The sequence below is a fragment of the Ursus americanus genome, chromosome 21 (assembly GCF_024610735.1).
Source record: "Ursus americanus isolate L20-20 chromosome 21, mUrsAme1.1.p, whole genome shotgun sequence".
NCBI lineage: Eukaryota > Metazoa > Chordata > Mammalia > Carnivora > Ursidae > Ursus > Ursus americanus.
In genome coordinates, this window is record NC_142147.1 from 42,839,592 (window position 1) to 42,865,999 (window position 26,408).

The following is a 26,408-nucleotide window of genomic DNA, read 5'->3' on the forward strand; positions in this document are numbered from 1 at the left end:
TTGATTCCATGGGCTTTCAGGGTGGTCTCGTACCTATCCAGCTCGACTCAGGGGATCAGGTGAAAAAGGGGACCCCTACTCCTACACCATCTTAACTCCTCCCTCACAATGTATAAATATATTAAAACCTCACTTTGTACACCTTACATATATACAATTTTGTCAATCATACCTCAATAAAGCTTGGGGGGAAGAAAAAGACTGATGGGGAAAACATGTAGTAAGTAAGGTATAAAACTCTCAGCATAATTTGAGCAAAAAATAAATAAATAACTAAACCCTCAGTATAAAAATATAGTCATTGTTGGGGCACCTGGTTGGCTCAGTCAGTTAAGGATCTGCTTTCAGCTGAGGTCATGATCCTGGGACCCTGGGATGGAGCCCTGCATTAGGCTCCCTGCTCAGAGGGGAGCCTGCTTCTCCCTATCCCTCTGCCCCTCCCCTGGTTGTGCTCTCTCTGTTAAATAAATAAATAAATAAATAAATAAATAAATAAATAAATAAATTCTTTAAAAAATATATAGTCATTGTCAAAACACTGATACATCAAATTGTTAACACTGATTGCATCTGAATCAACAATGTGTCAGCTTCTCTCTGAAGAGAATGGTGAATATGGATGGCAACACCAGTGGCATGCCTGAGGTATAGTAAGGGAAAAACTTGACAAAAGCAAATATTTAAATGTTCTTTATTTTTTTTATTATGAAAGATACAGAGAATAAGAACCTACCTATAAACCAACAACCAGCTTTATCAACTTATAGGAATTGGGCGTATTTGCTTATTTTTTAAAGAAGTAAATGATTAAAAGATATCTCCCTTCGCATCCTTTTCTCGGTCTCATTTTTCTCCCCCTTCAGATGTCACAACTGTTTTGGATTTAATTATTATTTCCAAGACTGTTGTAACACTAAATCTACAAGGTATTTAGCCATATATATACATAGCATCAATTTGCATATCCTCAAACTTTATATAAGTGGTACCATCTTATACAAAATACTCTTAATTTCATTCATATTGTTTTAAAATTTATCTCTCTTTTTTAAGATTTATCTCTACTTCATTCCTTCTAACTTGGACTATAACTTACATTCCCCCTAATGGTTGTTGTGATCGCTTTAAACTTTTCATTCTCAAATAACGCTGAAATAGACTTTCATTTGCATCACTCTAAATGCGTGAGGAGAGACTATAGAGGTTTAAGTATAGAACTGCTGGGTCAGAGAGTATCCACATTTTCAACTTTATCTAGATATTGCTAAATTATCCTAAATACAACTACTTCCAATAGCACTGTGTGAACATTCCAACTGCTCCACATCTTTCCAGTAATTGGCTGTGACGCTTTTGCCAACGTGATGATTTTGAAATAGTTCACTGTAGTTTTATTTGCATTTCCCTTACTGTAATGGATATAAACAATTATTCTAATGACACGAAATCCATCCTTTCTCTACAGGTATAAACCATCTATACCATATGCAGAATTTCTACAAATAGGTCCGATTCAACAATTTTCTTGCTGTCTTAAGAATTCGTACTTCATAGATGAATTTTAGAACAAAGTTGTGAAATTAAAGGGCAAAAAGACCTGAGGACTTTTGGTTTTAATTGCAGTGAATTTGTGAATTAGGAATAACATAACTTTATTATCCTCAGTCTCTTCAGCCTAGATTATATGATACTCCTCAGTTTACTTTATTATTCTTCATTTTGCTGAATCTAGAAAAATTTATTGTTTTAAAGTATAAACAATTTCAGCCTTTGAAATTCTATTTAACTCCACGAAGACATTGTGTTAGTATTGATCACTACTGCCTCCTCATATCTAGAACAGTGTCCAGCAAACAGTAGCTACTCAATATTCACTGAATGAATGGAAGCATATATCTATTTCAAATACGTAAAACATGTATATGAAAGCCTATATATATCTAACTTTTTCCCCTCAATCCCCCTTTGGTTTCAATTTTACAACCACTGGTTAAAAATTTTACAAACTTTATACTTTTTTCTGGGGTATGGAACAATTTAAATGTTTTTTAAATTTACCTAGATTTACCCAATACAATTGACTGGGCCTGGTGCCTTTTTATGGGATAGTACAAATTTCTATGTTTATTGTTTTTTGTTTGTTTGTTTGTTTTTGTTTTGTTTTTTTTGCAGTTGGGATACTCTATTCTTTTCCTGATCTAAATGTGAGTTCTGCATTCTTCTCAGTGAATCCTCATTTTCTCTATATTGATTGGTTTATCCAATTCTCTTTAGAAACTTCCTAAAATTGGTTGTAGGTGTAGGTCTACTACTTGTGTCTATATTGATTACTCATCTAGAGTATGAAGACTCCCATTTATGTTTCTTAAATTTTTGGGTTTTCTCAATTCTGACCTGCTGCTTCCCACAGATGTTCTACTTTGTCCACTGAGGAATCTTGTTCTAGCTGTGAGGAGTTAAGTGAGTTAATATATGTTGAGTATGTAGAACAGTGCCTGGTGCATAGTAGGCACTCAGTACATGTGAGCTATTAGGATTTATTGAATATCTGCTATATTTCATGTGCTATGTGAAGCACTTTACATGCAAATTTATTACTTAATATGCATCAATCTACAACAGACACTATTTCATTTAATAATCACATTTCTACGATACAGTATCCTTTATTATCCCTATATTAAGAATTGAAGAAAACCCTGAGGTTTAGATAAGTCAAACAAATTACTCAAAGTCACATAATGCCACAGTAGTGGTAGAGCTATGATTTTCCAGAATCTAAGCTCTTAGTCCTGGGAAGTGCCTAGTGCTCAGAGAAGGTGACTGGAATAAAACAAGGCTGAAAGGTATATAGGAACCAGATAATGATGTGCCTCATAGACAATTTTAAGACTGTGGATATTAGCTTAAGAACAATAGTAAGCCCCCCCCCAAAAAAAGTTTTAATTGGAGGCAGTGATGTAGTCTTACACTCAAAAAAATCAGTTTGGGGCATGGTGGGAAATGAATTTAAGGGGACCAAAAGATATAGGAAGATCTGTTAGAAAGCTACAGCATGGTGATCCAGGTGAGATGAAACTTAGACTAGGGTAAAACATTAGAAATACAGAAAAGAGCATAAATTCTGGAAATAGTTATGAGACAGTGTCTAGAGGACTTGGTGATTGACTGGATTGGGTGGTGAGAGTGACTCCCCAAGATGGATTCTCTGATGATGAGCAAGGTGTGCATGCTGCCTGAAAGTTTTCTTGCATTCCTTACATTCATAGGGTCTCTCTCCAGTATGAATTCTCTGATGTTGGGCAAGGGATCCACAGTAACTAAAAGCCTTTCCACAAACATTACATTCATAAGGCTTCTCTCCAGTATGAACTCTCTGATGTTGAGTAAGGGATGAGTCATTGCTAAAAGCCTTCCCACATTTAATACATTCATAGGGTTTCTCTCCAGTATGAACTCTTTGATGTTGGGCAAGGTAGGCAATCTGGCTGAATGCTTTCCTACATTCTTGACATTTATAAGGTTTCTCTCCAGTATGAATTCTCTGATGTTGAGCAAGATGTGAATTCTGGCTGAAAGCCTTCCCACATTCTTTACATTCATAGGGTCTCTCTCCAGTATGTATTCTCTGGTGTACAGTAAGGTATGCACGAAGGCTAAATGCTTTCCCACAGACATTACATTCATAAGGTTTCTCACCAGTATGAACTCTCTGGTGTTGAGCAATGGATGATCTATTGCTAAATGCTTTCCCACATTCAATACATTCATAAGGTTTCTCTCCAGTATGAACTCTCTGATGTTGAGCAAGGTAAGCAAACTGGCTAAAGGCTTTCCTACACACCTTGCATTCATAAGGTTTTTCCCCAGTATGAACTCTCAGATGTTGAACAAGGTGTGCATTCTGACTGAAGGCTTTCCTACATTCCTTACATTCATAGGGTTTCTCTCCAGTATGAATCCTCTGATGCTGAACAAGATTTGATCTCTGGCTGAAGGCTTTTCCACATTCTACACATTTATATGGTTTCTCCCCAGTATGAATTCTTTGATGAAGAGTAAGAGATGAGCTCTGGCTAAAGACTTTTTCACAGTCATTACATTTCAAGAGTTTCTTCTCTGTATAGATACTCTTGGGCTTAATGGCCATTAAATTTTTTTTAAAGCTCTTCTTATGTGTATCGTGTTTATGTACTTTCTCCTCTTTGGTGATTATCTGTTGTGTATGAAGCAGCGTGTTCAGATGGAAACTTCCCCAAGATTTGTTATATTCTTGTGCTCTTTTCCTAACAAGGGCTTCTTCATGAGTGATGATTGTCTCTTCCTTGAAACATGCCTTCTGATTTACTGGCTGTCTCTCAAAATGGCCCTCACATTTCCATTCATCTCTCAAACTGGAATACTCAAGGCCATAGCTTGTGAGTTTTTCTATTATCTTCTGTGATGATTTTCCTTCATAAATGTCCTTCTTTGAAGTTAATTCTTCAGTCTCACACATAGATTCCCAGCCTGAAAAATAACAATTTAAAAAAAAGTCTCCTCTATCATGTACCAGAAGGAAAATTTATGAAAGTACATTTATAAAGTGAAGTATGTGAATTTAATAAATAAAACCACAAGAACATTGGCTTTTGTAGTTCTGATGTTTGCAAGAACCAAAAATAGGTCACTCACACAGAAACTTGAAGAATGATTAGACTTATAAGAAAGTCAGTAAGGCAAATCTCAGGTCAATAAGGAATTATAGAGGTGGATGGACTTCGTTATAATTTTGTGCATGTATGACTAACACAAGCACTGAAATAACCTCCATTCTTACAGTTGCTTCTCTCAAGAATATTATCGAAACTTGTGCCATATAATCTTCTAAATGCTTTTGATTATAGTAAACAAAACAAAGATCCTTACCTTTGTGGACCTTATATTCTTGGGAGAGATAGGAAACAAATGCTAAATGAGTAAATTTTATTGTATATTAGGAAGTACTAAGTGCTACAGAAAATGAAAAAAGGGTAAAAGAGATTAGGAATGTTGGTGAAGTCAGAGGTAGGAATAATTAGTAAGTTAACATTTAAGCAAAAATTTGAAGGAAGTGAAGAAGTTAGTCACTTAGAAATATGGAGAAAGAGCATTCTGGGCAAAGGAAACAGCTTAAAAGTAGAAGCATGTTTCCCATGTTTGAGCAACCGCAAGAAGGCCAGTGTTGCTGGAGAGGTGTAGTAGGAGATGAAGTCAGGAGATAAAAGATATGATTATTTAAGCTTTATGTGCTTTCTAAGGAATTTGGCTCCTACTCTGAGTGGGACAGAGAACTACTGAAGTGTTTGTGAGTACAGGAATGATACCTATTTACAGTTTAATAAAAATACTGAAAGGTGGCAAAGGGGACCCATGATTGCAGTAATCCAGGTGAAGACGATGAGGATCCAGACCAGAGAGCTATCAATGGAGGGATAGCGAGATGGTCAGATTCTAGGTATATTTTGTAGGAAATGCCAAGAGGATATACTGACAGATTGGATATGAAATGTAACAGAAAAATGAGACAAGAAAGCCTTCAAAGTCTATGGTCTGAGCAATGGCAGGATGGATCAGCCATCAAAAGTGAAGGGGAAGGCCATGGGTACAGCAGGTTTAGGTGGAGAGATATGGAAGATCTGGAGTTCAGTTTTGAACATAATAAACTTAAGGCGTTTTTCAGACATTGAAATGGAAATGCTGAGAAGGTAGATAGACCTATAAGACTGAGTTTAAGACAGAGGTCTGGACTAGAGATTTTAAACTAGGAACTGCCAGCATATACATGGTAGTTAAAGAGACTATATTTCCAAGAGAATGAGTGTAGATAAAAAGAAGAGAAAGGAACAAGTAATGAACAACCCTAGAGCTCCAACATTAAGATATTTGAGAAAAAAGAACAAAGCAGAAGAGATTAAGAAGGAATAAATGTTAAACAAAAAATCATGGCTGGTACAGCCACTCTGGAAAACAGTGTGAAGGTCCTTTAAAAATTGAGCTACCCTATGATCCAGCCTTTGCACTACTGGGTATTTACCCCAAAGATACAGATGTAGTGAAGAGAAGGGCCATATGCACCCCAATGTTCATAGCAGCATTGTCCGCAATAACTAAATCGTGGAAGGAACCGAGATGCCCTTCAACAGATGACTGGATTAAGAAGATGTGGTCCATATATACAATGGAATATTACTCAGCTATCAGAAAGAACGATTTCTCAACATTTGCTACAACATGGATGGGACTGGAGGAGATAATGCTAAGTGAAATAAGTCAAGCAGAGAAAGACAATTATCATATGGTTTCACTCATCTATGGAACATAAGAAGTAGGAAGATAGCTAGTGGAAGAAAGGGGTAAAGAAAGGGGGGTAATCAGAAGGGGGGATGAAGCATGAGAGACTATGGACTCTGAGAAACAAACTGAAGGCTTCAGAGGGGAGGGGGGTGGGGGAATGGGATAGGCTGGTGATGGGTAGTAAGGAGGGCACATATCGCATGGTGCACTGGGTGTTATACGCAACTAATGAAACATCAAGCTTTACATCGGAAAACAGGGATGTACTGTATGGTGACTAACATAATATAATAAAAAATATTATTATAAAATAATAAAATAAAACCACTTTTTTGTACCAAAAAAAAATCATGGCTGAGAACATTAATATCATATGATGTTAAATTAAAGGTTGTAATAAAAATCAACTTGTTCAATGATTTATACTGAAAGAGAATAAAATACTGAAAAACAATATTTATACTGAAAAATAATAAAAACCTGGAATATTAGTCAAGAAATGTCACAAAAGTAATAACAGCTAATAATAGTAGCCATTAAAAATAATTATGTATATGTTGTGACTTGCAAAACACCAGAAATGAATCATTACATAAATAAAAGGCACATAATAGAATGTAGAAGCTATGTAGAAGGAAGATTACTGTACTATTTATACTTATTTTTTTCAAATAAGAATGTATCATTTTGCAATTTTAGAATCTATTTTAAAAAGCTGGTGATGGGTAGTAAGGAGGGCACGTATTGCATGGTGCACTGGGTGTTATATGCAACTAAAAAGCAATAAAAGAAAGCATAAAGAAAATAATTAACCTTAGAAGATAACTTAACATTGACAACAATGAAGAGGAAAAATAGCTTAAAAATTACAAGAATTAAGCAAAAGCTTTACAATTCTAATGAGGGACCCCCTGTCCCCCCATAAATTTGCCTAAAGGGAAGAGATATTCTTTGCTTTTCTATATGAAGAACCAATAACATAAAGCCATTGATTCTAAATCAATCTATTACTTCCACTCATAATCAGAACTGCATTGTGAATATTTTTAAAAACTGTGTGATAAAGAATTTGACAGGACTTTGTCTGTGGTTCACAAGTGGTAACTCTCTAAACCCTCTATAATCCTGGAAGGAGTGTCACTGTTATTCATAGCGAGCCTCTTGGACCACACCTGATAGTTTATAACTATATAGTTTATGACTCACAACATGCCCCTATATAGTTTTTGCTAATGTGATGATTTAGGATGGAGGCTAGCCATGCCAGAAAGACCAACCATGTGACTAGAGGGTTGGTGCTTTGAGCCATCATGATAACAGTCTGACTTTTGGGAAGAGAAGGAGGCTGGAGATTGAATCATGTTGGGCACTGGGCAATGACTCACTCAGTCATGCCTACATAATGAAACCAAAACACAAACAAACAAATAACCCTGTACACTGACGCTCTCTTGAGAGCTTATTCTTTTGAATACTGAAATGTCTGGAGGTCCCCTTCATGTTTGCAGTTCTCCCACACCTTACCCTTGGTGTCTCTACTTTTGGCTGGTTCTTTATATCTTTTGTAAAAAAATAAAACTGCAATCATAATAGCTCTTTCCTGACCTCTGTGAGTCACTGTTGTGAATTAGCAACCTTAGGGTGACTGTAGATACCCCCTTATCTGTAGCCAGCTGGTCAGAAATAAGGGTGGCCCTGAACATCCCCACACTTGTAGCTGGTGTCTAAAATAAGCAAAGTCTTGTGTAGCGCTGTTCTCTCAGATTTTGCAGTTTGGCAAACTGACTTTAAGAATTTTTTTTAAAAAATCCTAAATTAAAAAAAAAAAAAAAAGCAAACCTGTATCAAGGACAGACTATGTGTTGTCCATAAAATATACATGTCCATAGAATAAATTTTAAAAGATTGAAATCATACAAATTATCTTTCTCGATCATAATGAAATGAAACTCCGAGAAACAAACTGAGGGCTTCAGAGGGGAGGGGAGTGGGGGAATGGGATAGGCTGGTGATGGGTAGTAAGGAGGGCACGTATTGCATGGTGCACTGGGTGTTATACGCAACTAATGAATCATCGAACTTTACATCAAAAACCAGGGATGTACTGTATGGTGACTAACATAATATAATAAAAAAAAATTTAAAAAAAAGAAATGAAACTAGAAATCAATAGCAAAATGAAAACTGGAAAAAATCCACAAATATGTGGAAGTTAAACACTTAAACAACCAATAGGTAAAAGAAGATACCACAGTTTTCCTGAAACCAATGGAAATAAAAATAGAACCTATCAAAAATTATGGGATGTGTGAAAAACCGTGCTAAAAGGGAAATGCATAGCTGTTGATGCTTACATTAAAAAAGAAGAAAGAGCTCAAATAAACAACCTAACTTTACATCTTAACAAATTAGAGGGCGCCTGGGTGGATCAGTTGGTTAAGTGACTGTCTTCAGCTCACTCTGGTTCTGGAGTCCCGGGATCTAGTCCCGCATTAGGCTCCCTGTTCAGCAGGGAGTCTGCTTCTCTTCTGTTCCTCCCCCCTCTTGTGCTCTCTCTCTAATAAATAAAATAAAATCTTAAAAAAAAAACTAGAAAAAGAGCAAACTAAACCCAAAGCTAGGGGAAAGAAGAAAATAATAAAGACTGAAGCAGAGACAAACAAAATAAATAGAAAAATAATAGAATCAGCAAAACCAAGAGCTGGTTATTCAAAACGATTGACAAAACTGACAAACTTTTATCTGGATTGACTAAGAAAAAAAAAAGAAGAAGACTTGAGTAACTAAAATCAGAAATGAAAGGTGCCACAGTATGACTAATTATACAGAAATAAAAAAGGATTATAAGACAGTACTAGAACAACTGCATGCCAACAAATGGCATAAACTGGATAAAATGGACAAATTCTAAGAAACACACAACCTACCAAGACTGAAACATAAAGAAATAGAAAATCCGAACAGACCCATAACTAGTAAGTCAACTGAATCAGTAATCCAAAACCTTCTAACAAGAAAAGGCCCAGGACCAGATAGTGTCTGTGGTGAAGTCTATCACATTTAAAGAATTCACACAAATCCTCCTCCAGCAATTCCAAAGAAATGAAGAGGAGTGAAGACTTCCAAACTTATTCTATGAGGCCAGCATTACTGTGATACCAAAGCCAGACTAAGATACTACAAGAAAACTAGAGACCAATATCTCTTATAACATTGACGTAAAAATCATCAACAAATACTAGCAAACTGAATTCAACAGTATATTATAAGGATTACAAACTGTGACCAAGTGGAATTTATTGCTGGAATGCAAGGATGGGTCAGCAAAAATTAATGTAACACACACATTAACAGAATGAAGGAAAAAGCATGATCATTTAGTCAGATATAAGAATCATAATCCCAAGTACAGCAATTAAAATGAAATTTAATTTAGATATGTCATAGTGAAAATACAGAATACCAAGGGCAAAGAGAAGGTAGTTTTAATTTAAAAGAAGCAAGGAAGAAAATATTAATGAGAACTGACATCTCAATAGCAACAATAGAAGCCAGAAAAGTATGGAGTGGTATCTTTGAGGTGATGATTAAAATAATAACTGTCAGTTTATGAATGCATATATATAAAGATTCTTACATGCATGAAAGCAAATAAATATACAAAACAAATGAATAAATTAATAATAACAAAATAGTTTGTATAAATAATATATTTATTGATAAAGGAGGTAATACAGGAAAAGGTTCTGGGATATAGAAAAGAATGGTGAATCAAGAAAATGAAACCTGGGTCAATCTAAACAATACTACCTAAACAAAATAATGGTCTAATTTTGTAACTTCAGAAACAAAATAATCATTTACAGGATTAAAATAAATAATAACTGAAATGAGGGCAAGTGAAATTAAAACATTCTAAGGTTTTTATATTTTTAAGGGAGGAAAATAACGGTAAGGATTAACTTTAGATATTGTTAACATAATTATAAATGTTAACTTTTTTTTAAAGATTTATTTTTAAGTAATCTCAACACCCAACACGGGGCTTGAACTTATAAACCCCTAAGATCAAGAGTCGCATGCTCCACTGACTGAACTAGCCAGGTGTCCCATAAATGTTAAATTTTCTAAGCTAACCAGTAGAAGAATAGATTAACGTTCAAATTAGCAGATGGAGTAAAAGTTAGGAAACAAGAAAAAAAAATGGGAAAAGAATTTATAAAAGAAAGTAAGATGGTGGGGGCGCCTGGGTGGCACAGTGGTTAAGCGTCTGCCTTCGGCTCAGGGTGTGATCCCGGCATTCTGGGATCGAGCCCCACATCAGGCTCCTCCGCTATGAGCCTGCTTCTTCCTCTCCCACTCCCCCTGCTTGTGTTCCCTCTCTCGCTGGCTGTCTCTATCTCTGTCAAATAAATAAATAAAAAATCTTTAAAAAAAAAAAAGTAAGGTGGTGGAAAGAAGTCCAATTCTATTAGTAATACCAAAATATGTAATTGACTATCATCATTTAGTTAAAAGATACAGATTCTCAGAGTAGACTAAAAAACTGTTTAGCCATACATACTCTTTACAAAACAAACACAGAAAGTAAGGGAATAAAGGGATAGAAAAACTACACCAAGGAAATATTAACAAAAGAAGGCCAATACAGCTACACTAAAATCAAGCAATATAGTTAGGGGAAAAATCATCACGAGATTTAAAGAGGGTAACAATAACATATGGAAGAATTTACCAGAAAGATAAAACAATTCCAAAAATATATGACCTAATAAAATACTTTCAAAATTAAAAAAAAACAGTTGTCAGAATTACAAAAAAAAATTATGTTTTATGAGACTAGTATCTTGATTCCAAAATCTGACAAGAAAATTACATGAAGGGAAAATTGAACATCAACCTCATTGATTAATGTAGATGCAAAAAAACTAAACAATATATTAGCAAACAGCAAGTAGCCATGAATGAAAAAGATGTAAAGATGGGTTTGGCTCAGGACTACAAAGTTAATTCAACATTAAAAATGTAATATGTAATTCACCATGTTAACAGATGAAAATCTAAAAACCATCTAATCATCTACAGAGATAGAAAAACATTTGTTAAAACTCAAAAGCTTTCTATAATGAAACTCTAGCAAATAGGAACAAAAAGATATCTATCAAAAACCTTTAAATATCAGAATTATTAATAACAAAATATGAAAGCACTCTCATTAAGACCAAAAGTGAACAAGAATGCCTGCTATCATCACACAACAAAATGAAATAAAAGGCATCCAAATTGATAAGAAAAAAGTAACTTTCACTATTAGATGACATGATACTATATATAGAAAATCTAAAAGACTCCACCAAAAACTTGCTAAGACTGAGAAAAGAGTTAGTGGTGATTATAAATGTTGCAGGATCCAAAATCAATGTACAGAAATCTATTGCATACACCAATAATGAAACAGCAGAAAGAAATTAAACAGTCACATTTACAATTGCACCAAAAATAGTAAGACACCTAGGAATAAACCTAACCAAAGAGGTGAAAGACCTGTACTCTGAAAACTATAAAACACTGATGAAAGAAATTGAAGATGACACACAGAAAACATCCCATCCTCATGGATTGGAAGAACAAATATCATTAAAATGTCTATACTGACCAAAGCGACCCACATATTTAATACACTCCCCATCAAAATACCAACAGCATTTTTCACAGAAGTAGAGCAGATAATCCTAAAATGTGTATGGAACCACAAAAGACCCCAAATAGTCAAAGCAACCTTGAAAAAGCAAAGCAAAGCTGGAGGCATCACAATTCCAGACATATATTACAAAGCTGTAATAATCAAACAGTATGGTACCAGGGGCACCTGGCTGGCTCAGTGGAGTGGGCAACTCTTGATCTCAGGATTTTAAGTTTGAGCACCACGTTGGGTGTAAAGATTACTTAAAAATAAAATCTTAGAAAAACCAACAGTATGGTATCAGCATAAAAACAGATACATAGATCAATAGAACATAATAGAAAAATCCAGACATAAAACCACAATTATATGGTCAATTAATCTCTGACAAAGCAGGAAAAATTACACGATGGAAAAAAGACAGTCTCTTCAACAAATGGTGTTGGGAAAACTAGACAGTAATATGTAAAAGAATGAAACTGGACCACTTTCTTGCACCATATACCCACCAAAAAAAAACTAAAAATAGATTAAAAACCTAAATGTGAGACCTGAAACCATAAAAATCCTAGAAGAGAGCACAGGCAGTAATGTCTCTGACATCGGTTGTAGCAACGTTTTTCTAGATAGGTCTCCTGGGGGAAGAGAAATAAAAGCAAAAATAAACTATTGGGACTACATCAAAATAAAAACCTTCTGCACAGCAAAGGAAACAATCAAGAAAACTAAAAGGCAACCTACGGAATGGGAGAAGATACTTGCAAATGACATATCTGATAAAGAGTTAGTATCTAAAACACATAAAGAACTTATACAACTCATACAACTCAACAGCCAAAAACCAAATAATCCAATTTAAAAATGGGCAGAAGATATGAACAGACCTTTCTCCAAAGAAGACACACAGATGGCCAACAGATACATGAAAAGAGGCTCATCAACACTCATGATTAGGGAAATGCAATCAAAACCACAATGAGTTATCACCTCCTGCACCTGTCAGGATGGCTAAAATTAGAAATACGAGAAAGAACAGGTGTTCGCAAAGATGTGAAGAAATAGGAACCCTCAAGCACTGTTGGGAATACAAACTTGCAGCCACTGTGGAAAACAGTATGGAGGTTCCTCAAAAAGTTAAAAACAGAACTACCTTACAATCCAGCAACTGGGTACTGGGAGTTTACCCAAAGAATACAAAAACACTCATTCAAAGGCATACATGCACCCCTATTTTTATAGCAGCATTATTTACAATTGCCAAATTATGAAAGCAGCCCAAATGTTCACTGACTGATGAATGGATAAAGATGTGGTGGAGATACACACACACACACACACACACACACACACACACACACACTGGAATATTATTCAGCATAAAAAAATGAAATCTTGCCATTTTTAATGGCATTGAATTCACTCATATGCAGAATTTAAGAAACAAAACAAGCAAAAGGGAAAAGAGAGAAAGAGACAAACCAAGAAACAGACTTAATTACAGAGAACTGATGGTTATCGAGGGGAAGAAGGTGGGAGAAGGGTTAAACAGATGATGGAGATTAAGTAGTACACTTGCTGTGAAGAGCACTGGGTGATGTATGGATTTGTTGAATCACTATACTGTACACCTCAAACTAATATAACATGATTCATTAACTGGAATTAAAATAAAAATGTAAACAATGTCTGCTATCACTACTTCAGTTCATACTGTACTGGAGATCTAAGATAGGGCAATAGGAAAAAGAAATTAAAGGTAAAGAATTTAAAATGAAACCACCATCATTCACAGATATGTCTGTCCACAGAAAAAAATCCAAAGAAATCTAAAAACTATTAGCATTAATGGGCGAGCTTGGCAGCATTGCTGGATATAAGTTCAAAGTATAAAAGTTAAGTTCATTTCAATACATGAGCAACAAATAGAAAATACACACAACATTTAACATAGTAACAAAACTAAGATGCCCAGGAATTAATCTAACAGAAGATGTGCATGGCCTTTATGGAGAAAATTATAAAACATACCAAAGGAAATTTTAAAACCTCAAAAATGGAGTGATAACCCACAGAATAAAAAAAACAATAAATAGAAAAATTAACAAAATTGATATACAGATAAGTAAAATTTCAATCAAAAGCCAATTACTTTTTTTTGTTCTCTGGTGGAAACTGACAAGCTGGCTCCAAACTTTATTCAGATGGCCAAAAAGCAAACAAATTTTGAAGAGCATAAGCTAGGTGTAGGGGACTTGCCCTAACAGATACTACATCTTATGAGGACTTTATATATGTAGTTATAGATATATATATAAGTACCTTATTTATGTAAGTTTTTATAAGTATTTTATATATAGGTATTTTATATATAAGTGTTTTAAGTATTTTGTATATATAAAGTATTTTTATAAAAGCATTATATATATAAGTATTTAATTAAGACAGTGTGGTACCAGCATAAGGAAACAGAGATCAACAACATGGAACAGAGCTCAAAATCAGATGCACAAATATACTATAACCTGATAGATTAAGATATAACATTCTGAACAATGAGCAAAGAGAGCTCATTTCTTCAATGAGTCTAGGAAATTTGGTTTTCCATAAGGCACAGAAATTAAATTTTTACGTCAATCTCAAAAATCAATTCCAATTGGATTATAGCCCTAAATTTGAAAGGAAAATCTTTAGAAAACAATTTAAGAATATCCATGACTTTATAATAGAAAAAGTTTTCTCAAAACAAAATGTCAAAATCAAAAATATAAACTATGAACATATGTATAAAGGACAGTCTTCCCCAGAATGAGCAAAACACTTGAGCAGGTGCTTCACAAAAAAGGAAATCCAAATGGCCATTATAAATACAAAAAGATGTCCAACTTATTTTGTAATCAAGGAAATTCAGATAGCACATATAAGGAGATAATACTTCACACCTATCAAGTTGGCAAAAATTTTTTAAACTTGTCAATTCTGAGTGTAGAGCAATGAGTACTCTCATACACAGATATTAGAAATGTAAATTAATACAACTTTGGAAAATAAATAGCATTATCTAGTAAATTGCTGGCTCTATTCTCTATATAAACTCCAGCATAAGTGCACTAACAGGTTCACAGCAGTTAACATTTATAATAGCACAAAACAGAAACAACTCAAATGACCTTCAAAAGATAAATTGTGGTTTACATGGTGGAATATGTTATATTTCAGCAAATGAAAAATAACTACTAAAATTAATGTGAATCAGAATTTCAGTAATTTTTTTTTCTTTTTTTTAGAGAGAGAAAGAGTGGGGTGAGGGGAGATACAGAGGGAAAGGGAGAGAGAGAATCTCAAGCAGGCTCCACGCCCAGTGCAGAGCCCAACTTGGGGTTTAATCTCATGACCCTGAAATCATGACCTGAGCTAAAATCAAGAGTCAGATGCTTAACCTTGACTGAGCTACCCAGGCACCCTTCAGGAATATAATTTTGAGTTGAAAAAAGAGTCAGGATTACACACACCATATATTTTCATGTGTAAAAAGTTGAAAATATGCAAATATAATATTTTGTTTAAGGGTATATGGCACAACTATTAAGAAAAGTCAAGGAAAGAAAAGAAAAATTGTAGAATACTGGTTTCCCCAGTAAGGGGTGGGAATGGGCCACGGGATGGTGTATCATTAGGCGGGGGCCCTCAAAGGCCTATAATGGCATTGACAATTTTCTATTTCCTTTTTTTTTTTAAAGTAATCTCTATACCCAACATGGGGCATGCTCTACCAACTGAGCCAGCCAGGCACCCAAATAATTTTCTATTTCTTAAGCTAAGAAGTAGGTACATGGGTTCTGTTTTATTATTATTTAAACTATATATATAAGCTATCTACCTATATATGCTATCTATCTATATATATATGTATATATGCTATACTAGTGTGTGTGTGTGTGTGTATAGTGTGTATATGTATATATATATATATATATATATATATATATATATATATATATATGCGCTAATATACATTCATGTGTGTGTGATTTATTTATGCCTGCCTATTTCCTCTTCACTCACCTGAGCACAAGCCTTTTGCCAGCTCTCTCTTCACCATCCAGGGCTCTTTCCCTTGTTCCAACAATAATATCACACTTGGCTTAGAAAAGCAAAGTCCTGCATGTATGAAAAGAAACAATTTGGTCATGCTGAGGATATCCCAGAACTCGTTACCAATCCTCTGATCCACAGGGAAGAGGGAGTTTACAGTAAGCCAGAGATAAATGTGTAAAGGACGTGTATTCAAAATACAGGAAAGCTGAAGCTTCCAACACAGATCAATAACAGACCCGTCCACTGGCAACTTCACAAATATTAAACCATTACTTTGGCACAGCAACAGACATTCGGCCAAGCACCAAGGAAGCCATCCAAAGATTCACAATGGTGGTATCAAAGAGGCCCTTATGAGTAGAAGCTCAATTTTACAAGGACAAGATATTCTCACCTAGGGACACCAAGATCCTATAGTTCTCCAACATCACATTACTGTACAGATGCCTTTGGGAAGAATTTAGACAGTCCCACTCCTCTTGGGAGAAATCAACAGCCACATCTCTGAAGGTTACCAACTCCTGAAATGAAATACATAAATGAATGAAATAATTTCATCTCTTACCATATTCACCTTGTTCTGCCCTAGACATACTGGGCTCTCCCTGATATTACACCCTCAAATCAAAGATGTCAAGCATGTTCCCCCTCAGGCCTTTTGTACTTCTCAGATCATTCTGTATAAAAATAGCAAGCTCTTACTCCTGTTCCCTATTTTCCTAACCCTCCTTTATTGTTTGCCATGACAATTATTTTGTTATTGTCTGCTCCCAACCTCCACTAAAATGTGAAGTCCGTGAGGGTACAGTACGTTTTTGCTCTGCTCGTTGCTATATCCCTAGTTATAGGACAGTATTTGGCACACATGAGGCATTCAAATATTTGCTGAATAAACTGAATTAATGAATGAATGGTTTGAAAAGTTCAAGAAACTATGAGAGGATTAAAAATGAGACTAGAAAGTGCTGGGGTGCCTGGGTGGCACAGTCAATTAAGTGTCCCACTATTGGTTTCTGGTCAGGTTGTGATCTCAGGGTCCTGAGATCAAGCTCCGTGTCAGGCTCCATGCTCAGCGCGTAGTCTGTGTGGATTTTCTCTCTCCCTCTGCCCCTCCCCCTGCGCGTGCTCTCTTTCTCCCTCAAATAAATAAATAAATAAATCTTTAAAAAAAAAAAATGAGACCAGAAAGTGCTTGCTATATCTCTGAAAATTGTGCTAGACCAAGGAGAGCAAATCATTAATTCTATTAAAATTCAAATATTTTAATCCAGAGCACTTAAAATTTTGTATAAAGAAATGGGTGTTCTGCTCAGAATACTGCTTCTGCCCATAGGGGCTAGGCAAAGTTCTTAAAAACTTGGATATGCTGTGATTTAGCTGGATTCTAGCTTCCTGTGTGTGTGTGTGTGTGTGTGTGTGTGTGTCTAATTTTTAGAAGAGATGAAACTGTCAAGGCAATAAAACATTTATTGGGCATTTGATACAATTTTGTCATAGTTAAACTGTCTCTACAGAATATAAATTATTAAAGTATTTTACAGGGGTGCCTGGGTGGCTCAGTTGCTTAAGTATCTGCTTTTGGCTCAGGTCATGATGCCAGGGTCCTGGGATTGAGCCCTGCATTGGGTGCCCTGCTCAGCGGGGAGCCTGTTTCTCCCTCTCCTCCCCACTCATGGTCTCTCTTGCTATCTCTGTCGCTATCTCTGTCTCTCTCTCAAATAAATAAATACAATCTTTTAAAAAATTCTTTATTTCTTTCAAAGTTATTTTTAAAAAAGTGTTTTACAATACTCAGTAACTTTTTTCTTATTTATATTATATGAAGTTGTGAGTTTCTTCGTCTCTGCCCTACCAATAAAATCCCTTATATGTTGCAGACATGTTCCTGTTAAGAGTTTGGTTCATATGCCTTATATGCATCCAAAAATGTTTTTCTTACCTTATATAAATATATGTAAAAATGTATAAATATTTTTTATATATAACATACATGTTTTCAATGATTCTTTTAGTGAAAGTTAATGAAAAGAATGACAATGTCAATATAGTGAGCTTAGATTACTTTAAAATATTTGACCTCTAACAAATGATCTCTTAAAATATCTGACCTCTCTCTATATACATACAGTGGAATATTTAGCCATAAAAAAGAATGAAATCTTGCCATTTGCAACAATATGATGGAGCAAAAGAGTATAATTTTAAGCAAAATAAGCCAGTCAGAGAAAGATAAATACCATATGATTTCACTCATATGTGGAATTTAAGAAACAAAGCAAACAAACAAAGGGGGAAAAAAGAGAGATAAACCAAAAAGCAGACTCTTAACTATGGAGAACAAACAGATGGTTACCAGAGGGGAGGTGGGGGGACAGATAAGCGAAATAGGCGAAGGGGATTCGGAATGCGCTTGTCTTGATGAGCACCAAGTAACATATAGAACCATGACATCACTATATTGTACACCTGAAAACTCATATAGCACTGTAAGTTAACTACCCTGGAGTTTAAAAAAAGTTAAAAATAAAAAAATGTTGATCCCTAACCAAATACTTGCTTTCAAAATCCATTCATAATTATAATTAAACCAGTATGAAGAAAGTCAACAGTTTCTTCACCTTTCTGCACACATAGAAACATGGCTCCCAGCTGAGGGGACTGACTACTTCCCCTGAAGCCCTGTCATGTGGTGACTGCCTTATTTCCCACATTCCTTGTACCACAGCTCCTGGAGGTAAGGCAGGTGATCTCTTTGCTCCTTACATTTGTTTCTAGACCATCACTCCCTCCCACCTCCCTAAAAGACACCTAGTTTTAAATCTCATGAAATCAGACACTATCATCCCTCCCTGTTTTAGTTCTCGACCAGTTCCTGGTAGATACCAATACTCTGTCATTCCTTGAACACTTCAGAGCCCTGGCTCACTGTCACTCTCTCCAACACTACTCCAATCATATATAATTTGGGGTCATTTCAATATCCATATAAATAATCCTCCCAAAAACCAGGCCTCCCAGTTCTGTGCCCCTTCTCTCCTCCAGCAGTCTTGTCCTCCACACTTCAATGGTCATTCACTCCCAATGCCATGCCCCAGACTTTGTCATTACCAGTAAGTATCAAACCCTCCCTAATCTCAACTCTCCCACTCTGACTTCTACCTCCTATATTCCAACTTTTGCCCTCTGGTACCCCAATTAGGATAATTCTTTGACCCCACTAGAACCTACAAATCACTGACTTACCACATTTTCACTGTTTCTCAATCCCACATCCCCTCACTTCCTAGCACAACCATTTGTTACGATCACCCCCATGGATATAACCCTCAACTTCCCTGCCCTTACCCATCTGGTTAAACCACTGCCATCTCTCAGCATGCTCTATTTCTGTACCCTGAACAGCTTTACTTTGCTGGAGTAAAATCACACCAATCATGCTAACTGGTCTCACTTTAAATTCATGACACTAACCTCAAGAGGGCCAAAATGCCTATATGATACATTTCTCTGTCCATTCATGTCCCCACTCTCCTAAATAACCATTCCATACTTTCAATCTCCCCTCAAATCTTCAATACTTTTTTCTTCATCCTTACTAATGATCTTGCTTTCTGTTTCACTCAAAAAACAAAAGCCATTCTAGAATTTCCACAAACTCCCACAACATCTACACATCTATCTGCATTGTCCCAACATATTCTAACTTGCTCCTATTGCTAGTCTATACGAACAGCCACTTTCCTAGCAAAGGCCAACCCCTCCACTTGTCCACTAGACCTCAGGTCCTCTTCCCACTCAAGCAGTGCCCCAGCAATCCCCTCTTTGCTTCTCTTCATCTTCAAATTTCCCTTTCTACTGAAACTTAAACATCAGAATCCAAGCTATAAACCCATCTTGAAAAAATCCTGTTGACCACACTTCAGTTACCACCCTTTCTCTTATTCCCTTATAGCTAAACTATTTGAAAGAGTTCTCTATACCTTCTACTTTTTCTGTTCCTGCCATGAACAATCATATAATATGACATGTGTAACAGAATCACTTTGACTGCTCTGTTGAGAATAGACTAAAAGAGAGGAAGGGTGGAAGTAGACAGAAAAGTTAGAAGAGCATAGCAATAACCTAGGTGAGAGATGACAGTTCAGACAAGAACGGAAACAGTGTGGTAGTGAAAGTGGTGAACTTCTGGATATATTTTGAATGTAGACAAACAACTTCAGGATGGAAGACTTTTAGCTTGAGCGCCTGAGATAGGGAAGTATGTAAAAGTTTCCTAGTTGGTTTCCCTCTTTCTATCCTTTTCCCATTCAGTTTATTCTCAATAGCAGCCAGAGTGATTCTATTAAATGAGAATTAGATCATGTCATTTCTATGCCCCCAAACTTCCAATGGCTTGTTTCACTAATTTTGAGACATTTGAGTTTGAGGTATCATTATAAAACCAAATGAAGATGCTAAGTAGCTAGCTGGATATACAAGTCTGGATTTCAGGAGAGAGGTCTGGATTATATATAATTTGGTGGTTGTTGGCATATAGATGGCATTTAAAGCCATGAGACAGAATGAGATTACCAAAGGAGTGAGTGTAGGTGGAGAAGAGGACCAAAGACTAAGCCTTCTTACTTAACAGGTGCTTAATAAAAATTTGTTGAGGGAATGAATGTTTTGGCAGAGACTATAATGAAGAAGTTAGTCTGTATCTTGGGGAACAGCATTCCAGGCAGAGGGAACAGTAAGTGCAAGGCTATGAGTTAAGAATGTACTCAGCTCAATAAAAATAAAAAATAAAAAGAATGTACTCAGCTCACCACAAGGAAGTTAGTGTGGCTAGAACTGAGTGAGTGAGTTACAAACAGAGTGATTAGCTGAGCTCAGAAGGATAGTCAGGGACCAGATTATGTATGGCCATGTAGGCTAAGGCAAGGACTTGAGCATTTATCCTGAATGAGGTGAGAATCAACTGCTGGAGGGTTTGTTTTTTTTTTTTTAAGATTTTGTTTATTTATTCGACAGAGATAGAGACAGCCAGCGAGAGAGGGAACACAAGCAGGGGGAGTGGGAGAGGAAGAAGCAGGCTCATAGCGGAGGAGCCTGACGTGGGGCTCGATCCCATAACGCCGGGATCACGCCCTGAGCCGAAGGCAGACTCTTAACCGCTGTGCCACCCAGGCGCCCCGCTGGAGGGTTTTAATAAGTGACATGATTAGTTACCCAGAAAAGTTCCAGCAAAAGCAAAGTTAATATCTGCTTGGTTTAAAGAGCAGGAAAATATTTCAGGAAACAGAAAACACCAACTCACCTGGTACATGGCTTTAAGAAGTCCAACAGCCATTCTTTCCTCCTCTTGGCTCTTCTCTTGGGAAATGGCAGCGTCCTTAGAGGACTGCGAAGGGGACGAGAACATGAAAAACTAGGGCTTCCTTGCAGCATCCAGAATCACCAGCCTAGAATTTTTCAGCTTCTATTTCCTCCTGTTGCACCCTTCCTTCCAATAGAGAGAAAGCATACTGGAGACCTAGAAATTTGTTTGCATGCAATTTAACCCATGTCTAAATCACTTCCTAATTTATAAGTTTAGCAATAGATTTTCAAGATTTTTACAAATAAAGACTCCAAGGAATGTAATCATTTACATAAAGACACACAACTAATGAATAACAGTACCCAGATCAAACAAAGGTCTTCCCGACTCCAGTCTTTCTCCTCTCCAATAGACCAGTGGATCTGAAACTTGGTGGCACAGTGGCATCACCTGGGTAGCTTCAAAAGATATTGGTGGCACACAGTCTCAGTCCCCCCACATACTCATTCCTATAAACTACAGTGCCAACCACCGTCTTACAAACAGAACAATCAGCAGCCATGGGTATGGGCAGTCTCACACCGTCATGCTCTTCCACGGCTCCAAGTCTCAAACGCTAGCGTATCACAACAGACGTTTACACTCACACAACCCCAGTCACAAAGAGGCCATGGGTACTGGAACAACGGGGGACACAATACCCTCCGATCTCCAATCACAATCTCACACTCTGCAGCACCAACCATCGACTCGTTAGCACCCACAGTCACAGATACGACGTGCACAACAGGCACATCGGATGACAGTCTCACACTGTATGACAACCAACCACCATCTCGCACCTGGAGTCACACCGGGGGCCCGGGAACCGAGTCCGAGAGATGCACGGACCACTCCTCGGTCCATTCCCTACCTGCAGAAGTGAACTGCGGAAAGATCCCGTCCCCGCCCCGAAGGCTAGAGCAATCTCTATTCCGGCCCACCTCCTGCCCTAAGAGTCTGATGGGAACCCACCCCCGCGAGCCCGGAAAGAAGCGACTGGGCCTCCGGAGGACACAAAGGGGCCGCCGGCTCAGTGCTCGCAGGGGCCACTGGGAAATGTAGTCCGGACCAGAAAAAGCGGCGCTGCAGAGTCCGACTGCACTGGCCCTGCGCAGACGGGGTTTGGTAACACCGCCCCCTCCGCCCCGGGCATCTCACGCCGGCCTGTTCCTGGCCCTACAGAGGGAACCCAGATCTCACCTCGGAGTCTGGGTCCGCCAAAGGAACTGGGTCGAGCGTCAAGTAGACGGACCGGGATTGAAGTGCGCAGGCACAAGTGCTTGGTTCACCTCCCATTGCAACGCGGCGGAGAACTTAGAGGCGCCGAGTAGCCCCTCGGGGTGCGGTTCGTGTGTGGGCGTCCACACAAACGGGGTGAGGAGCGAGCGCCTACAATTGAGTTAGGGTATCCGAAAAAAGTATGTAGGACGGGGACAGCAGAGAGTAGAGCGCGCAGGTGCACTATACTTCCACCCAGTCCCGCCTTCCTTAGGGCGTTTTTGGTTCGGGAGTGGGTTACCTTGAAGATCGGAGGTGAGAGTGCCACCCTTTGCATAAGGATCTTGTATTTGTGATTTGGTAAAATGGATCTTCTGCTGGGTATCTTCAAAGTTCCCTTATTCTGTCTTTCAGATACAAATGTCACATCCCCAAAAAGGCCTTCCCTGATCGCACCTCTCTGACCGCCTTAATCTGTTCTATACTCCCTTAAAACAATAGTTTATGTTTTAAGTTTTTATTTATTGTCTCCCCACAAGTTGTCACATGACTGTAATTTTGTGAGTTGGTGCATGACCCTTTGCTTCTGTCATTGTGTGTGTTTCTGTGTAAAACTCTTGAGTGTCAGGGTGGGAATGCTCGTTTTCTGTGACCATGTGTAAGATTGTGTGACTGTGTGACATTTGTGATGTTACCTGTAAGAATGTGTTATAATAGAAAGGGACTGACTGGTGGAGAGGAGAGTAGGAATGTAACAGGATAGTGTGCGTGACAGGTCCTGAGCATTAGTCTAATGGATATGGATTGTGTGTGAAATTTTTCCCTGTGGTATCTAATTAGAAAGCACCTACTGTGTGCCGGATGCTCTTCAAGGTGCTGGGATAGACACAGACAAAATAAACTTTAAAAAATAGCTTATGGAATACTACTGAGCAGAAGGACAACCTCAAGATGCTAAATCTATGTATAATTGAATAACAAATAGAAATCTGTATCTACAGAAGGGAATGAAGAGCATTAGAGATGATAACTACAGGTAAATATGTAAGACTTTTTTATTAATTAAATCTCACCAAAAGATAAATTACTGTTTAAACAAAAACAATGTAGCTTTGGATATGTATGCAAATTATATTATAACAATAGTACAAAGGCCAGAAGAGAAATAAATGGAAATAAACTATGCTAAGGTTCCTACATTCTTTTTCTTTAAGATTTTGTTTATTTATTCATCTGAGAGAGAGAGAGAGCACTCACACGAGCAGGGGGGAGGAACAGAGGGAAAGGGACAAGCAGACCCCATGCTGTATGCAGAGCCCAACATGGGGCTCGATCTCAGAACCCTCACAGATCATGACCTGAGCCAAAATCAAGAGTCCGATGCTTCACCGGCTGAGCCATCCAGGTACCCCTAAGGTTCCTATATTCTGTGTGAAGTAATATAGTATCACTTGAACAAACACCATAATAAGTGAAAGATGTACACTGTAAGCCTTACAGCAACCACTAACCTAACAAAACAAAAAGTTATAGCTAATAATCCAACAAGGGAGATACAATGGAATCAAATTATCATAAATCACTCAATCCAAAAGAAGTCAGAAGGAGAAGGGAACAAAAAACAAATGGGAAACAAATTGAAAGATGGAAGGTTTATATCAATAATCAGACTAAATATAATTTATCTGAACATCCAATTAAGAGGAACAGAGTTTCAGATGGCATAAAAAAGCATGACTCAACCATATGCTGCCTATGAGAAGTTAAATATAACTCTACCAATAGTAAGAAGTACAAGGATGGACAAAGATACACGCATGCTAATGCTGTGTAGAGAAAGCTGGAATGACCTTGGATTACATAATGGATTCTTAGATATGACAACAAAAGCTCAAGCAACCAAATAAAAAAAATAGATATATTGGACTTCATCAAAATTAAAATATTGACAAGAAAGGACATTATCAAAGGACATTATCGAGAAAGTGAAAAGACAGCCTACAGAATGGGTAAAAATATTTGTAAATCATGTATTTGACAAGGGTTTAATATCAGAATAAAAGAACTCCTAAAGCTTCTAAAGCTCAACAAGACAACCCAATTAAAAGATGAGCATAACACTTGAATATATAATTCTCTAAAGAAGATAAAAATGGCCAATAAACACATACAAAGATGCTCAATATTATTAGTTAAGCAAAGGCAAAACTGAGATACCACTTTATACCTACTAGGATCAGTATTATCAAAATAACAAATGTTGATGAGGACATGTAGAACTTGAAACCTTTGTACAATGAAGGTGAGAATATAAAACGGTGTAGCTTCTTATAGAAAAGAGTTTGGCAATTCTTCAAAAGCTTAGCATAGATTTACCATATGACCCAGCAATTCCACTCCCAGAGAAATTGAAAGCAGGGACTTGAACAGACACTTGTATTCCAGTGTTCATTATGACATTATTCAAAATAGCCAAAAGGTGGAAGCAACCCGTGTCCATCAACAGATGAATGGATAAACCAAATGTGGTATGTACATAAAATGGAATGCTATTCAGCCATAAAAAGGAATAAAGTTCTGATAACATGCTACTACATGGATGAACCTTGAAACAATTATGCAAAGTGAAATATATCATACATAAAAGGACAAATATTATATTCTGCTTATATGAAATATTTGGATTAGGCAAATTCATAGAGGAATAAAGTAGAGGTTACCAGGAGCCGTGGGGAGCGAGGAATTGAGAGTTGAATGCTTAGTATGCTTAGTGATTACAGTTTCCATTTCAAGTGATAAAAATTTTGGAAATAGACAATGTTGGTGATTATACAACATTGTAAATGCACTTAATTGTACACTTAAAAATTGTTAAAATGGCAAATAATTTGTTATACATTTTATAGTAATATAAAATTGAATAATGTAACATACCAAAAATTGAATTGTACACTTTAAATGAATGAATTGTATGACATGTGAGTTATATCTCAATAAAGCTGTTAAAAAAAACTGGAGTAGCTATATTAATACCTACAAAGTAGATTTCAGAACAAAAAAATACAGGGATAAAGAAGATCATTCCATAATAATGAAGGTCAGTTCATCAAGAGAAAATAACAATCAAAAATGTTTATGCACCTAACAATAGTTTCAAAATACATGAAACAACAACTGATTAAACTGGAAGAAAGAGAAAAATCCACAATGGTAAGTCAGGGATTCCAATACTACTCTCAGTAATTGCTAGAACAAATAGACCGGAAATAAGCTAAAATAGAGAAGATTTGAAAAACACTTGTCATTTGAGCTAACTGATATTTACAGAAAACTCCAACCAACAACAGCAAAAAAAAAAAAAAAAAAAACAACTCATTTTTTTCAAGTGCACATGGAGCATTTACAAAGATAGAACACATTCTGGAACACAAAACAAACCCCTTTCCAAAATGAAACTGAATTAGAAATCAATAGCTGAGGGGTGCCTGGGTGGTTCAGTCGGTTAAGCGTCAGCCTTCGGCTCAGGTCATGATCTGACCTGGGATCTGGCCCCATTGTGGACTCTTTGCTCCTTTTGCCCCTCTCCCCTGCTCATGCTCTCACTGGCTCTCTCTGTCTCTCTCAAATGAATAAATAAAAAATATTTTTTTAAAAAAAGAGATCAATAGCTAAAAAATATGTGGTTAATTCTCTAATATTTGGAATTAATGGATTAAAGAAGAAATCAAAAAGAAATTAGAAAGTATTTTGACC

At 36.8% G+C, this 26,408-nt stretch overlaps 1 protein-coding gene across 6 annotated transcripts; it reads right to left on the reverse strand.

The window, feature by feature from the left end:
• Positions 1-674: 674 nt before the first annotated feature.
• On the reverse strand, positions 675-22,451 carry ZNF570 (zinc finger protein 570). 6 transcript variants are annotated; one of them, XM_045786303.2, is made up of 5 exons: positions 22,238-22,451; positions 21,393-21,476; positions 16,488-16,614; positions 16,061-16,156; positions 675-4,509 (listed from the first exon to the last, which is right to left on the reverse strand). In XM_045786303.2, exons 2-5 carry the CDS (start codon positions 21,423-21,425, stop codon positions 3,149-3,151), a joined length of 1,617 nt encoding a protein of 538 aa, XP_045642259.1. In that variant the 5' UTR covers positions 21,426-21,476; positions 22,238-22,451; the 3' UTR covers positions 675-3,148. The 6 variants fall into 6 exon arrangements, with proteins under 6 accessions (XP_045642259.1, XP_045642235.1, XP_045642239.1 ...); XM_045786279.2 differs by having other exon boundaries at positions 21,393-21,574; XM_045786283.2 differs by having other exon boundaries at positions 21,393-21,578.
• Positions 22,452-26,408: the final 3,957 nt, after the last annotated feature.